Source organism: Pristiophorus japonicus, chromosome 3, assembly GCF_044704955.1.
Source record: "Pristiophorus japonicus isolate sPriJap1 chromosome 3, sPriJap1.hap1, whole genome shotgun sequence".
Taxonomy (NCBI): Eukaryota; Metazoa; Chordata; class Chondrichthyes; family Pristiophoridae; genus Pristiophorus; species Pristiophorus japonicus.
The window spans coordinates 172,465,960-172,483,628 of record NC_091979.1 but is presented as its reverse complement, the minus strand read 5'-3'; the positions used below and the strand labels follow the sequence as shown (position 1 = coordinate 172,483,628).

At 44.0% G+C, this 17,669-nt stretch overlaps 1 protein-coding gene across 1 annotated transcript in view; it reads left to right on the top strand.

The window, feature by feature from the left end:
* vps8 (VPS8 subunit of CORVET complex) overlaps positions 1-17,669 on the top strand; it is a 961,193-nt gene that overhangs the window by 316,192 nt on the left and 627,332 nt on the right. Inside the window, exons 32-33 of the mRNA XM_070876055.1 lie at positions 7,992-8,090; positions 9,508-9,597. Of these exons, the coding sequence (XP_070732156.1) occupies positions 7,992-8,090; positions 9,508-9,597 (189 nt within the window). The remainder of the gene's footprint in view (positions 1-7,991; positions 8,091-9,507; positions 9,598-17,669) is intronic.

Below are 17,669 nucleotides of genomic sequence, written 5' to 3'. Positions count from 1 at the left end.
ACGTCACCTTTCGATTTCTTTCTACTTCTTTTTTGTCTTCTCTCTGTAGCTGCACCGGTCGGCCTTTATAGGCCTCTGCTGATCCCCGGACTCATGCCTCAGCGACCACGAACTCCCGCTGCATCTCGCGGCCTTTATAGGCCTCCGCGCTCCCCGGACTCACGCCTCAGCGACCACGAACTCCCACTGACTCTCGCGGCCTTTATAGGCCTCTGCCGATCCCCGGATTCACGCCTCAGCGACCACGAACTCCCGCTGCCTCTCGGGGCCTCCATCTGGCAAATATTTTCCCACTCACTTAGTCTGTCTATATCCCTTTGCAGATCTTTTGTGTCCTCCTCACAATTTGCTTTCCCCCCCCCCATCTTTGTATCATCAGCAAACATGGCTACATCACACGCTGTCCCTTCATCCAAGTCATTAATTTAGATTGTAAATAGTTGAGGACTCAGCATCGATCCCTGCGGCATCCCACTAATTACTATTTGCCAATCAGAAAATGACCCATTTACCCCGACTCCCTGTTTTCTGTTAGTTCGCCAATCCTCTATCCATGCGAATATATTACCCTAACCCTGTGAACTTTTATCTTGTGCAGTAACCTTTTATGTGGCACCTTATCGAATGCCTTCTCGAAATCCAAACAAACCACATCCACTGGTTCCCTGTTATCCACCCTGCTCGTTACCACCTCAAAGAACTCAAGCAAATTTGTCAAACATGATTTCCCTTTCATAAAACCAAGCTGACTCTGCTTGATTGCATCATGCTTTTCCAAATGACCCGCTACTGCTTCCTTAATAATGGACTCCAACATTTCCCCAACGACAGATGTTCGGCTAACTGGTCCATTATTTCCTGCTTTTTGTCTGCCTCCTTTTTAAAATAAGGCTTTACATTTGTGGTTTTCCAATCGGTTGGGATCGCCCCAGAATCCAGGGAATTTTGGTAGATTCCAACCAATGCATCCACTATCTCTGCAGCCACTTCTTTTAAGACCCTAGGATGTCAACCATCAGGTCGAGGGGACATGTCCGCTTTTAGTCCCATTATTTTACCGAGTACTACTTCATTAATGATAGTGATTGTATTAAGTTCCTCCCTCCCTTTAGCCCCTTGATTATCCATTATTGGGATGTTTTTAGTGTCTTCGACCGGAAAGACCGATATAAAATATTTGTTCAACGTCTCTGCCATTTCCCTGTTCTCCATTATTAATTCCTTCTCATCTTCTAGGGGATCAACATTTAGTTTAGCCACTCTTTTCCTATTTGTGTAGCTGTAGAAACTCTTACTATCTGTTTTTATATTTCGTGCTTGTTTACTTTCATAATCTATCTTCCCTCTCTATCATTTTTTTAGTCGTTCTTTGCTGGATTTTAAAAAATTGCCAATCCTCTGACCTCCCACTAGTTTTAGCCACATTGTATGCCCTTGTTTTCAATTTGATATTATCTCTTATTTCCTTAGTTAGCCACGGATGGTTATCCCTTCTCACAGTCTTTCCTTCTCATTGGGATATATTTTTGTTGCGAGTTATGAAATATCTCCTTAAATGTCTGCCACTGCTCATCAACTATCCCATACTTTAGTCTATTTTCCCAGTCCACTTTACCTTCTGATATATTTAGGTTGTGGGTGAAATTTTTCAGTATAGTATATCAGTATAAGTTCAAAGCTAGGTGGGAATGTAAGTTGTGAGGAAGATGCAGAGAGACTTCAAGGGGACATGGATGGGTTAAGTGAGTGGGCAAAAACATGGTCAATTGAATATAATGTGGAGAAATAGGAAGTTATCCACTTTGGTAAGAAAAATAGTATTTTTCAAATGGTGAGAGATTGGGAAATGTTGATGTTCAGAGGGACCTTTGTGTCCATGTACACAAATCACTAAAAGTTAACATGCAGGTGCAGCAAGCAATTAAGAAAGTATCTTGGCCTTTATTACAAGAGGATTTGAGTATAAGAGTAAAAATGTCTTACTGCAATTATACAGGGCCCTAGTGAGACTGCACCTGGAGTATTGTGTACAGTTTTAGTCTTCCTCCCAACAGAAGGATATACTTGCCATAGACATAGTTCCACGAAGGTTCACCAGACTGATTCCTGAGATGGGGGGATTGTCCTCGGAGGAGAGATGAGTAGACTAGACTATATTCTCTGAAGTTTAGAAGAATGAGAGGTGCTCTCACTGAAACATACAAAATTCTTGAAGGACTTGACTGAGGTAGGTGCAGGGAGGGTGTTTCCTCTGGCTGCAGAGTCTAGAACCATGGGTCACAGTCTCAAAATAAGGGGTTGGCCATTTAGAACTGAGATGAGGAGAAATTTCTTCATTCGGAAGGTGTGAATCTTTGGAATTCTCTAACCCAGAGGGCTGTGGAGGCTCATTCGTTGAATATATTCAAGACCGAGTTTGATAGATTTTTAGCTATTAAGAGAATCAAGGGATATGGAAAGATTGCAGGAAAGTGGAGTTGAGTTAGACGATCAACTTATTGGGCCCGAAATTCATCGCCTTACCACCCAAAAACACAAGTTTCGTCAAAAAACAGGTACATACCACCAACATACCGCCCGGCGGAAGTTTCATGAGTGACACACCGCCCCCCCACATACTACCCAAAAGTTCAAGTTTCATGGCATACCGCTGGAATTGCATACCGTCCTGGAGGAGGTGCTTTTAAGTGGATGGTATGTACACAGCTGACGGGTTTGTTTGATATTACACAGATCTTTTTAGTTCTCCACAGTTTGATGTATTTTTAAATGGATTGTAGTGTTAGGTAATAATATAAATGGTCTAATAAAGACTTATTTACCCCTTTATTAAAGAACTATAATAAACATTGAATTAGTCTCTCTCAGCCCCCCTGTCACCATTGTCCCCTCCCCCCCAGTCACCCTTGCCCCCCCCCCCCAAGTCACCCTTGCCCCCCCCCCAAGTCACCCTTGCCCCCCCCAAGTCACCCTTGCCCCCTCCCCCAAGTCACCCTTGCCCCCTCCCCCAAGTCACCCTTCCCCCCCCCCCCAAGTCACCCTTGCCCCCCCCCCAAGTCACCCTTGCCCCCCCCCCCCCAAGTCACCCTTGCGGCCCCCCCCCCCCAAGTCACCCTTGCGGCCCCCCCCCCGCCCCAAGTCACCCTTGCGGCCCCCCCCCCGCCCCAAGTCACCCTTGCGGGCCCCCGCCCCAAGTCACCCTTGCGGGCCCCCCCCCCGCCCCAAGTCACCCTTGCGGTCCCCCCCCGCCCCAAGTCACCCTTGCGGCCCCCCCGCCCCAAGTCACCCTTGCGGCCCCCCCCCCCCCCCCCAAGTCACCCTTGACCCGCCCCCTCCCCCAATCTCTTCCCACCACCAGTCTCTGGCCTCTCGTCGGTGCCCCTCGGGGTGACGGAGGTTGACAGCCGCACGCGTGTGCGTGCAACTCGGGTGTCGAAGATTCCTGAGTCGAAGGCCTCCTCCGCCGTCCATCGTCCGCTGCACTCCATCCGGTTACCGCCGAGAAAAGCAGGATGAAACTCCCGCACACTCCGCTGTAGTGGTACCGGGCGGTAAAAAATGACGCACCGCCGAAAAACGGGCGGAACTTGTGTTTCACCAAGTTCGGGCCTATTGAATTGCAGAGCAGGCTTGAGTGGCTGAATGGCCTACTCCTGCTCCTTTTTCTTATGTTCTAACTGTATTTCATTGTACCCTGTTTCATTGCCATTGCTTGCCTCTGTACACTAAGTAGGATAATATCCTTCCTTTGATTTGGTGACCAGACTGTTCATAGCTGTGTTCATTATCATAGCCTTCCTCCCAGTGTTGTCTTGACCAAAACTCTGCAACCATTTCATGTGTGATTATCTCACTAAAATCTGTAACATAATCATTGCAGAATTTAATCTTCCAGCGTATTGCCGACAAATCGTGCTGCTCAGCATGTTTTATCTTTGTAATCTTAACTTTCTTTTGTCAGCCAATGACTAATGATTTTCCTGTGATTTTATGTCTTTCTTGCCAGCTTTCAAGTGTAATGCTTCAATTTATTGTCTCCTGTCTATATTGTACATTGCCAAAGGCATCCTTATGACCTCCTTGTCTGTTCATCCAGTTTAACTTGATGTAGTAATGGTTGTTCTTAGGGAAGATTAGAGTAGTCAAAAGGGTCTTGGAGTAGCTGTGGGAAGGGGATGTGAAGCATTATTCATGATTGGGACTATTCACATACTTCTGGTTCTTTGGATGCATACAATTCCACCAGTCTGTGTGTTTACCAAATACAAACTATGTTGACAATGCTGTGTTAAAATTGTAGGGGCCATACCTTGACCCAGCACACCCAGTAGGGAGCGGTGTTACTGGCATTTTAGGAAATTGCAGGCATACAGCATCCATTAAAAATGGGATAGTAGAACTATCCCTTGTGTTTCAAGTGATTTCACGCTCCACTTCCTTTCGGGGGTGGTAACCCCAATTTATTGCGAGACCAGTTAGCCTAACATCTGTCATTGGGAAAATGCTGGAAGTAGTAGCAGGGTATTTAGAAAATCATAATACAGTTAAACAGAGTCAGCATGGTTTTATGAAAGGGAAATCATGTTTGACACATTTACTAGAGTTTTTTGAGGATGTAATGAGCAGGGTGGATAAAGGGGAACCAGTAGATCTCTTGTATTTGGATTTCCAGAAGGCATTCGATAAGGTGCCACATAAAAGGTTACTGCACAAGATAAGAACTCACGGGGTTGAGGATAATATATTAGCATGGATAGAGGATTGGCTAACTAACATAAAACACAGGTGGGATAAATGGGTCATTTTCAGGTTGGAAAATTGTTACTAGTGGGGTGCCACAAGGATCAGTGCAGGGGTCTCAACTATTTACAATCTATATTAATGACTTGGATGAAGGGACTGAGTGTAATATATCCAAATTTGCTGATGATGCAAAGATAGGTGGGAAAGCAAGTTGTGAGGAGAACACAAAGAATCTGCAGGGATATAGGTAGGCTAACTGAGTGGGCAAATATTTGGCAGATGGGAATGTGGAAAAATGTGAGGTTGACCACTTTGGTAGGAAAATTAAAAAAACAAATTATTACTTAAATGGAGAGAGATTACAAAATGCTGCGGTACAGAGGGATCTGAGAGTCCTTGGACATGAAACACAAAAAGTTAACATGCAGGTATAGCAAGTCATTAGGAACGCAAATTAAATGTTGGCCTTTATTGCAAGGGGGCTGGAATATAAAAGTAGTGGAAGTCCTGCTACAACTGTACAGGGAATTGGTGAGGCCACACCTGGAGTACTGCGCACAGTTTTGGTCTCCTTATTTAAGGAGAGCTATGCTTGTATTGGAGACAGTTTAAAGAAGGTTCACGAGGTTGATTGCTGAGATGAAGGGGTTGTCTTATGAAGAAAGGTTGATGAGGTTGGGCCTATGCTCTCTGAGGGTGCTTGACAGGGGAGATGCAGAAAGGATGTTTCCCCTCAAGAATCTAGAACCAGGGGGGCATAGTTTCAGAATAAGGGGTCGCCCAATTAGAGCTGAGGAGGTATTTCTTCTCTGAGGGTCATGAATCTTTGGAATTTTCTACTGCAGAGAGCTGTGGAGGCTGGGTGATTGAATATATTTAAGGTGGAGATAAACAGATTTTTGAATGATAAGGGAGTCAAGGGTTATGAGGAGCAGGCAGGGAATTGGAGTTTTTGCCAAGATCAGATCAGCCATGATCTTATTGAATGGCGGAGCAGGCTCGAGGGGCAAAACGGCCCACTCCTGCTCCTATTTCTTATGTTTTTTGTCATGCTTAGGCCCTCCTCAATTGTTAGCTTAAATTGTATTATATTATGGTCACTATTGCCTACATGTTTTCCTACGCTTACTTCTATTATCTGCTCTAGTTCATTCCCTGTTACTTGATCCAGGAACGATTCCTCCCTGGTTGTGCTTCTTGCATACTGGGTTAGAAAGGAGTCCTTGTGACATTGTCGGAACTCCATCCCCTTACCACCTTTACGTACTTCTACCCAATTAATTTTGGGGAAGTTGAAATCCTTCACTTCCCTTCCAGTATTTGGTGGTCTTTAGACTACCCCTATTAATGCGATTTATCCTTTCTTGTCTTTTATCTCTATCCACGTGGCTTTTATTTCCGTCTTACTTACGGCTGCATCACTTTTTTTCTACTGCCGTTGTTATCTCGAATAAGTACAGCTACTCCACCTTCCCCTTTTTTCTCTCTTTTTTTTAATATGTTATATCCTACAATGTTTACTTCCCGGTCTTGATTTTTCTGTCGCCATGTCTCAGTAATCCCGACTATAATCGGTTCCTCACAATGTATTATTGCTTCTGGATCCCCTGTTTTATTACAGACACTGTGCATTACTATACATTTAACTTATTTTTAATAGCAGTTGTTCTCACTTTATTTTTAAACATTTTTTTACACTCCTGCTTTATAACTCTCTTTATTCCCTGGCCACGTATGTCCTCCCCCCGTTTAGTCTGTCGTATTCTCTCCTTTCCAGTTTTGTTTATATTTAGGCTTGTTTCATTTCTTGTTGATCCCTTCCCTGTCTTACTAGTTTAAAGCCTTTACCACCTCCCTATTTATCCTTTCCACTGGAACACTGGTCCCATTCCGATTCAGGTGGAGCCCATCTGATCGGTACAGCTCCTTCCAGTCCCAGTACTGGTGCCAGTATCCCATGAAAAAGAACCCCTCTTTCCCACCAGCCCTTTAGCCACTTCACTGTTTACTCACCCGATTTACCCACCTTCAAAGCTCCTTCTCCATGCTCGGTGTGAGAAGGATACAAAGCGGCTTAAAAGGACATGGACAGGTTAAGTGAGTGTGCAAGAACATGGCAGATGGAATATAATGTGGAGCAATGTGAAGTTATCCACTTTGGTAGGAAAAAAAAGAAAAGCAGAATATTTTTTCAATGGTGAGTGATTGTGAAATGTTGGTAATCGGAGTGATTTGGGTGTCCTTGTACACTGAACGTTAACCTGCAGGTACAGCAAGTTATTAGGAAAGTAAATGATATGTTATCCTTTGTTGCAAAGGGATTGGAGTTTAAGAGTAAAGAAGTATTACTGCAATTATACAGGGCCTTGGTGAGACCATACCTGGAAGGATATATTTGTCTTAGAGGGAGTGCAACAAAGGTTCACTAGGCTGATTCCTGGGATGGGGGTGGATTGTTCTCTGAGGAGAGATTGAGGAGACTAGGCCTAAATTTAGAAGAATGAGAATTGACATTGAAACATATAAAATGCTAACAGGGCTTGACAAGGCAGATGCTGGAGGATGTTTCCTCTGGCTGGGGAGTTTAGACCTTGGGGTCACAGTCTCCGAATAAGTGGTTGGCCGTTTATGACTGAGATGAGGAGAAATTTCTTCATTCAAAGTGTTGTGAATCTTTGGAATTCTCTACCCCAGAAGGCCGTGGGTGTTCAGTTGTTGCGTATATTCAAGGTAGAGATTGATAGAATTTTGGATATTAAGGGAATCCAGGGATATGGAGATATTGCGGGAAGGTTGAGTTGAGGTGGACGATCGGCCATGATCTTATTGAATGGCAGAGCAGATCCGAAGGGCCTACTCATGCTCCTATTTCTTGTTCTTGTGGGCTCGCCATGATAATCACTTTTTCAGATTTTCCCTTGTGCTACTCTTTCACTGCACACTCTTTTTAAACTAAGTTTTATCTCTGCTGGTTCCGACGTCACTCTGACATCACTCTTTCAATTTCTGCTTTATCTCGGGTCCTCCCTCTCTCGGGTCCTCCATCTCTTTATGGGCACTGTGTTACCTCTACTGATTTGTGACCACCTTCTACCTAACGACTGCTATGGAAAATGCAAGTTCTATTCATACGTATGTCTTCAGAATGTTGTCGTGTTTCTAGGTTTTGCTTATCTTTGTTTGTATTGTGAACACTCCTACATCAACATTTTCTTTCCTTTTAATAACTCTATTTTGCTCACTTTTAGGAGGAAATTTTTAATTATGTCCACAATATGTTGTCCATACCTGGCTACAGCACAGACGAGAAGGAGTCTGTGTGGAATAAAACCATGGAACACATCAAGGTAGACCTCTTGAATGATTTAATTTTTTTTGGATGAGCTGATGTAGAGAAAAGAGTAACAAACAAACAGAGATTGCGCAGCTTTTGCCAACCAAACAAAAACATCCACTGTACAAAGTGTTCATCAATATACATGGCACACAGACATTTTTAGTTGCCATATATGAAGTTGTATTTTATATTCCTCTGTACCCTATTTTATTTGTATTTGGTACCCTTGTGTACCACCATCTTGCGCTGATTTTATATGTAAGAAATCATTAATGAAATATATGTTGAATATGACAACAGACAGACTTCTGGAAGCCTGTAGGTAATCTTGGTCAGTGTCTACTTAATAGCCAAAGAAAATCATTTTACAAAAATAACCAGCAGATTCTCATATCTCGTTCTGCAGCTGCCACTATATACAACAGTTGGTGCCTTGCATCATCATTTTTACATGTAAACCTATAGAACATACATAATGGCTTTTTGTGCAATAACAATGTTAGGAAGAGCTAGCAGTGCTATATGTTCCCTGTACTTCAGGAAATAGTGAGATTCAATAGGGAGATCTTAAATGATATTTTCTTTTAATAATAAGCAGTGCTTCTGGTTATATTGCCAGAAACCTTTTAGCTATATGTTGATAATGAAAGAACCAGTGGCATTAATCCATCTAATTTATATCACTTTTGCCGAGTAGAGCATAGAATGGCCTGATGGAACAGTGATGTGCTACTTATCCATAATGTGGATCCAACTCATGAAGCAAAAAAAATGAAATTAATGTTAAATGTGGAATTTTATTCGAATGAATGCAAGGAATTTTGTTATGATATATGTACATTGTAACACTGTTTATTTTATTAGTGGAACTGTGCATATTTGATTTTAATTTCTGAAGGAACATCCTCCAGCATGAGCTAAATCAAATTGATTTTGTAATTATCTTGATGTTCAGAACCGCATTTGGAAATGGTGAAGGTTGTGTATTTTATATTGTTACAATATACATAAGTCATAATGAAATTCCATGCATTCATTAGAATAAAATTCCACATTTAATATTCATTTAATCTTTTTTGCTTCATGAATTGGATCCACATTATGGTTAAGTAGTACGTCACTGTACCATCAGGCCATTCTATGCACCACTCAGCAAGAGTGATATAAAATTTAGTGGTAAATACTATCATGAAATTTCTTCCTTTTTGACATTGACTTAGCATCTGTTTGTCACTTGACGTGGTATAAAAAGAGCCATACATATCATTGTCAAAATGTTTTGACTCTAGCTGAATGTCCAGCTGATACAAACACAGTATTTGTCCGGTCATCACAGTGACATTTTGCTGCCACTTTGCTAAGACAGCATGTTCTGTCATTTTCAGATTGTATTTGGAAAAATAAATTCACTTTTTATTAACTTTCAGGATCTGGTGTCTATCAGTCCCTCAAAGGCAGCTGAATTGTTAGCAGTACATTTCTCGACAGAGCTCCGATCGATTGTGGACCAATTAGAGGTAGAACAATGTTAGCAAGTGATTGGTTTTATTTCTGTAAAATATGCCCTTTTATATAAATGTTTTCTGTAGAGGACACCTGATAGAGTCATGAATACCAGCCTAGAAAACTAACCAAAGCTGATGAATAACTTCAAAAAATCTGACACAGCTCAAAAAGCTGACAACTGATGGAGAAATAAAGGCACAAAACTGACATGTGTTTTTTTAGGGAAGTCCAGGACTTACTGCCTTAGAGGATGTTTCCCTTAGCTGGGGAGTCCAGAACCAGGGGTTCACAGTCTCAGAATAAGGGGTCGGTCAAATAGGACTGAGATGAAGAGAAATTTCTTCACTCGGGGTGGTGAATCTTTGGAATTCTGTACCCCAGAGAGCTATGGAGACTCAGTCATGAATATATTCAAAACAGAGATCGAGAGATTTTTGAATATTAAATTAATCAAGGGATATGGGGATAGTGTAGGAAAGTGGAGTTGAGGTAGAAGATCAGCCATGATCTTATTGAATGGTGGAGCAGGCTCGATGGGCTGAATGGCCTACTACTCCTAATTCATATATTCTTACGTTCTTAAAAAAAAAAGTGAATTCTTGCAATAAAAATTATGCATTCTAGTTAATTTTAGACACCTGTATACTTCATCTTGCCCTACCAAAGCACCGTTCCCAGCTTCTTCCCCTTTCCTTTCATTACCATCCATCTCTTTATTATGATCTATTTACCTCCCCCTTTATTGTTATTGATTTTCCCCTTTCCCTTCCCCCTCCCCTTTGTTCCCCTTTCACTGCCATTCACTCTGCCCACTCTTTTGTTGGCACCACTATCCCCTCCTCTCACTCTACATTCGCCCCTTCCCTCCCCTTGTTATGCCTTCCACCATGTTTTGCACTTCAGAATTTCTTATTCAAAGCAATCTAGGAACAAACATTTTTGTATAGAACACCTTCAGTTGTGACGTAAAACTCCAGCTGCAGTGATGAAGCCTTTAAACAACCGTCTGAACTTGTGCAACTGTTTTCTGTGTTTATCTACGGGGCAGGAAAAATTTGCAAGAACATTGTCATACCGGTTGAACAGTCCCTATCTGTGAAACTGTTGCCAATATTTGTTGCCATACAGAAAACAAGAGTGAAAGGAGAGCTTTTAAAATGCTGAAAGGAGTGGATAATGTGGTTGCAAGAAAATTACTTAGTCTGCACTGAGCAAAATTGGAGGGTACAAACATAACATTAAGGAGCTTCAAGTGAGATTTGAGATCAGAAGGAATTATTTTTCCCCACAGAGTTGAGAGTGTGTGGAATAAACCCACAGTTGATGCTGTACAAGTAACACTAATAAAAAGTATTATGAACAGCTGTTTAGCAATAACAGTGAGGATTATAAGGATGAATTCAGATAGACTTGAGCACTTTCAGTTTTCACAGGAAAACAAAGCAATTGAAGGCTGTAAACATCCTGGAATCCCCTGGAATTAATAGTTGGTAATAGTAAACCAATGGCCCTGAGCATGACAGTTCCTGAGTTTCTACATCCATAGACATGCCCTGACAAAGGTACATTAGATAAATATCTTGAAGTTTTGCTCAGTTTACCTTTGTGGCAGAGGTAGAAATTTTGAATAACCTTTCTTCAGAAAATGAAATGGGTTAGCTAGTAGAATCCATGGTTGACTAGATTCGACAAGGTTCGTGGAAGAAAATTCCTCAATTGACTAGTCCATGATGACTCCTATTTATACATATAAAGAATTATTTTTTAAAAGTATGAATATATTTATTTATTTTCAGTGCATCATTTTGAATTTGGATCTGACATAATACTTTAGAGTTGCAGAGAGAAAAGATTAATAAATTACTTCTGGCCTCTTGATTTCTCATCCATAAACATGTCCAAAATACCTAACTGTATGCAGGAGTGGTTTAGTATTAAAACACTTTCTTCAAATTGGGCACTACTCGTAGAATTGAAACTTTGTGAGAAACATTTTCAATTCTTAATCGTAGTCTCTGGTCACTATTTTGGTCAACTTGTGAAGCACTCAGTCTCCTGGTCAGAAATGGAATGTTTATCTTAATATCAGTGCAGACAGTGGTCCTTTGTATTTCTGGACAGGTAATGCACTGAGAACATAGCTTCTTGTGCCATAACTGAAACCAAATTTGCAACTTCCTATCAGGGTGAAATCATTTTAAAGGGATATTTTTCATAACACACACCATTTCAGGTGATCATCCTTTCTGTGCACAGCGATTTCAAAGCTGTCACCACAAATAGCAAAGTTTACTTGACTGATAATTGACCCATTGCAGACTGATCAACTGCCTTTCTGAGATACAAGCATCATTGAATCACTGCAGACAAACCTCAAATCAGATAACCAGCAGACAAATGTCAACTGCACTGAGAAAAGCTAATCAAGAAAGGTTGAGCATTATGTTGTTTGATTATCTCTATTCTATAATGGCGCAAAGTCTGTTCAGTTGCAAATCTGTAACTCCTTGTGAGAATCAACATTTGGTGCAAAAACTGGTGGAAGACTTGGGGGCAAGAATTTTCCTGGGTATCAGTGGGCGGGATCAGTGGCAGGTTGAGTGGGAAAGTGTTTTCTTTTAACAGCAGGTTGGGAAACCGCCGCAACTTGCCTTTCCCAATGTTAGGTGTGTCAACGCTGAGAAAACCCAACAGGCAACGGCGGGTGACCCAATTAAACTCATTATAATGTACTGAACAGACCCTTAATGGGCTTTTTTTTTAACGTATTTTTTAACTTTAACTATATGGCCACGGGAACCACGCTGTTCAGGGACCGCGTCTGTCAACCTGAGGTTGTACAGTGCAGTAAAAGCTCCCACCTGACAGATCATCACTTTCCTTAGCCACAAGCTGTTTCTCAGTCCATTTGCAGCATAGATTTTGCAAGCTTTCCACTTTCCACTCTCCATCCACTCTCACCTCATCGGAAGAACTCTCTCACCATTGACAGAATGCTTCTGTCATCTTTACTTCACCTGCCATCTATTCCATCAACTTGAGTGCCCTTTATATCTGTCTCACCTTGGTCCTCACAATCCAACTACGATCAGCCCCGGTACCAGCAACACCACCAACTTTCTCCACAATCACCTGATGCTGCACAGAACAGAGGGCATCAGCACCCGACCACATTGCTGCCAGTGATGGGTTCACCGTGGCCAGATTTACTTCACTTGATGCTGTACATCCTGGCTACCTCATGATGTGCCAGGTTGGCACCACTCCACGCCAACACCACAAAGCATCCTTATAATGTTCAAGTCATTCCTTTCACACACACCGCCATTGTGGGGGTACCGTTATGTCTTACCATTCACTGCAACTCACTAAGCTACTTCCAAAGGTGCGCACACATCTGTCCAAGAAGACAAAGTGTTGAAAATAAAAGTTTGACAGCACATTAACACAAACTTTACATAAACATTAGTTAAAACACCCAAGTGGCTACCCTTGTGTGTTGTTAGTTGGTATGATTGGACGAGGATGAGGGTGAGTATGAGGGGTGACAAGTGACATGGGGATGTAATTGTTATATATGTAAACTTGTGTTACTCTGTACAGACACCAGAGGGCTCATCCCTTGGAGTCCCAAAGGATACCGTAATCCTTTGGGAGCACAGGTATTTAAGGAGGCTTCACAGGTTAGAGAGGCACTCTGGAGACCTGCAATAAAAGACTAAGGTCACACTTTACTTTGAGCTCACAGTGTTCAGTCTGACTCTTTCTCTATACATTACAACTGGCGACGAGATACAGATAGCGAACCCAAAGATGCAGAGACCAGTAGGCATCTTGGAGAAATTCTCGGAGGGAGATGATTGGGAAACTTTTGTGGAGCGACTCAACCAATACTTCGTGGCCAACGAGCTAGATGGGGAAGAGAGCTCTGCCAAACGAAGGGCGATCCTCCTCGCCATCTGTGGGGCACCAACGTATGGCCTCATGAAGAGTCTGCTCACTCCAGTGAAACCCACGGAGAAATCATACGACGATTTGTGCACACAGGTCCGAGAGCATTTGAACCCAAAGGAAAGCGTTCTGATGGCGAGGTACCCCTCAAAAGGTCTGAAGGACAGGAAGTGGCGCATTATGTCACCGAGCTAAGGCGCCTTGCAGGACATTGCGAATTTGGAGCGCGTGCTCAGAGACTTTTTCGTACTTGGCATTGGCCACGAAACCATACTTCGCAAACTTTTGACTGTAGAGACCCCAACCTTGAGAAGGGCCATAGCAATAGCCCAGGCGTTCATTGCCACCAGTGGCAATCCAAAGCAAATCTCTCAGCACACAAGTGCTGCTACAAGTACTGTGAACAAAGTGATGTTTTCGAATCGTAACGTACAGGGCAGGTCACACCTACCTACAGCCACACGTCCGCAGATGTCTGAGTCCACCATCAAGGGTGATGAATGCAAGGCCATTAACACCTTGTTGGCGCTGCGGGGGTGATCAATCGTTTCCATTCATGCCGATTCAAAGAGTACGTTTGCAAGGGCTGTGGAACAATGGGACACCTCCAACGAGTGTGCAGGCAAGCTGTAAATCCTGTTAAACCTGCAAACCACCATGTTGCAGTGGAGGACAGATCCACGAACTAGAGCCTCAGATTGAGGAGGCAGAGGTACATGGGGTGCGCACATTCACCATGAATTGTCCCCCGTTAATGCTGAATGTTGAACTAAATGGACTCCCGGTGTCAATGGAACTGGACACAGGCGTGAGCCAATCCATCATGGGCAAAACGACTTTCAAAAGGTTGTGGTGCAACAAGGCCTCAAGGCCAGTCTTGACTCCAGTTTACACGAAACTAAGAACTTACACGAAAGAACTGATTCCTGTAATCGGCAGTGCGACTGTAAAGGTCCCCTACGATGGAGTGGTGCACAAGCTACCACTCTGGGTGATACCGGGCGATGGTCCCACGTTGCTCGGCAGGAGCTGGCTGGGAAAGATACGCTGGAACTGGGACGACGTCTGAGCGCTATCGCCCGCTGACGACACTTTGTGTACCCAGGTCTTAAAACAAATTTCCTTCGCTGTTCGAACCAGGCATCGGGAAATTCCAAGGAGCAAAAGTACAGATCCACTTAATTTCGGGGGCACGACCCATCCATCACAAGGCGAGAGCAGTACCGTACATGATGAGAGAAAGGGTAGAGATCGAGCTGGACCGGCTGCAAAGAGACGGCATCATTTACCCGATCAAGTTCAACGAGTGGGCCAGTCCTATCATCCCAATCCTCAAGGGAAACGGCACCGTCAGAATCTGTGGCGATTACAAAGTAACTGTCAATCGTTTCTCCCTGCAAGACCAATGCCCACTACCAAAGGCCGACGACCTCTTTGCAACGCTGGCGGGAGGAAAGACATTCATGAAGCTGGATCTGACTTCAGCCGACATGACGCAGCAACTGGAGGAATGATCAAAGGCCCTCACCTGCATCAACATGCACAAAGGTCTTTTTGTTTATAACAGATGCCCGTTTGGAATCCGATCGGCGGCGGCGAGATTCCAGAGAAAATGGAAAGTTTACTGAAGTCGGTCCCACACACTGTGGTCTTCCAGGACGACATCTAGGTCACAGGTCGGAACACAGTCGAGCATCTGCAGAACCAGGAGGAGGTTCTTAGTCGACTCAACCGCGTGGGGCTCAGGTTAAAACGCTCGAAGTGCGTTTTCCGGGCGCCTGAAATGGAGTTCCTGGGAAGGAGGATTGTGGCGGACGGCATCAGGCCCACCAACGCGAAGACGGAAGCAATCGAGAAAGCACCGAGGCCACAGAACATGACGGAGCTGTGTTCATTTCTGGGACTCCTGAATTATTTTGGTAACTTCTTATCGGGTCTCAGCACACTGCTTGAACCACTACATGTCTTACTACGAAAAGGGGGCGAATGGGTTTGGAGCAAAAGCCAAGAAAATGCCTTTGTAAAAGCGAGAAAATTGTTATACTCAAACAAATTGCTCGTGTTGTATGATCCATGTAAGCGTTTGGTACTAGCATGTGATGCGTCGTCATATGGCGTTGGGTATCTATTGCAACAAGCTAATAATTTCGGGAAACTGCAACCGGTTGCTGATGCATCCAGGAGTCTGTCTAAAGCTGAGAGTGCCTACAGCATGATTGAGAAAGAAGCGTTAGCGTGTGTCTATGGGGTAAAGAAAATGCATCAATACCTGTTTGGGCTAAAATTCGAATTGGAAACTGACCATAAGCCACTTATATCCCTGTTTTCCGAGAGTAAAGGGATAAATACCAAAGCACTAGCCGCATCCAGAGATGGGCGCTCACGTTGTCCACATGCAACTACGCCATCCACCACAGGCCAGGCTCAGAAAACTGCACCGATGCTGTCAGTAGGCTGCCATTGCCCACCACGGGGGTGGAAATGGCACAGCCTGCAGATCCAGCCATGGTTATGGAAGCATTTGAGAGTGAGCAATCACCCGTCACTGCCCGGCAGATCAAAACCTGGACAAGCCATGACCCCTTATTATCTCTGGTCAAAAGCTGTGTGCTTCACGGGAGCTGGTCCAGTGTCCCAGTGGAAATGCAGGAAGAGATAAAGCCGTTCCAGCAGCGCAAAGATGAAATGTCTATCCAGGCAGAGACTGCCTTCTGTGGGGCAATTGAGTAGTGGTCCCCAAGAAGGGCGGAGACACCTTCATCAATGACCTCCACAATACCCACCCAGGCATCATAATGATGAAAGCGATAACCAGATCCCACGTGTGGTGGCCCGGTATTGATGCGGACTCAGAGTCCTGCGTTCACAGATGTAATGCATGCTTGCAGTTAAGCAATGCACCCAGGGAGGCGCTGCTAAGTTTATGGTCTTGGCCCTCCAAACCGTGGTCTAGGGTACACGTCGACTATGCAGGCCCGTTCTTGGGTAAAATATTCCTTGTGGTTGTAGACGCATACTCCAAGTGGATTGAATGTGAGATAATGTCGGCTGGCACGTCGGCTGCCACTACTGAAAGCCTGCGGGCCATGTTTGCCACACACGGCCTATCCGATGTCCTGGTGAGCGACAACGGTACATGTTTTACCAGTGCTGAGTTCAAAGAATTCATGACCCGTAACGGGATCAAACATGTCACATCTGCCCCTTAAACCAGCGTCCAATGGTCAGGCAGAGAGAGCAGTGCAAACCATCAAGCATGGCTTGAAGAGGGTAACTGAAGGCTCACTGCAGACTCACCTATCCCGAGTCCTGCTTAGCTACTGCACGAGAACCCACTCACTGACTGGGATCTCACCTGCTGAACTGCTCATGAAAAGAGCACTTAAGACAAGGCTCTCGTTAGTTCACCCTGACCTACATGAACAGGTAGAGATCAGGTGGCTTGAACAAAGTTGCATACCATGATAGTTCAAATGTATCACGCAAGATTGAAATCAATGATCATGTATTTGTATTAAATTATGGACAAGGTCCCAAGTGGCTTCCCGGCACTGTCGTGGCCAAAGAAGAGAGCAGGGTGTTTCGGGTCAAACTTTCAAACGGACTCATTCACCGGAAACACTTGGACCAAATCAAACTCAGATTCGCGATCTATCTTGAGCAAACCCACCTTGGACCCTACCTTTTTGATCCCCCAACATACACACCAGTGGCAACCGGCACCACGGTTGACCATGAAGCAGAACCCATCATCCACAGCAGCCCAGCGAGGGCCCAACAAATGATTCAACAATACCAGCTTTCACACCAAGACGATCAACCAGAGCAAGAAGGGCCCCAGATCGACTCACATTGTAAATAGTTACACCCTTGACATTGGCGGGTGGAGTGTTGTCATATATGTAAACTTGTATTTACTCTGTACAGCCACCAGAGGGCTCATCCCATGGAGTCCCAAGGGATCCCATAATCCCTTGGGAGCACAGGTATTTAAGGAGGCTTCACAGGTTGGAGAGGCACTCTGGAGACCTGCAATAAAAGACTACGGTCACACTTTACTTTGAGCTCAGTGTTCAGTCTGATTCTTTCTCTATGCACTACAGTGATATTGTAAATAGAGCGAGAGGGATGG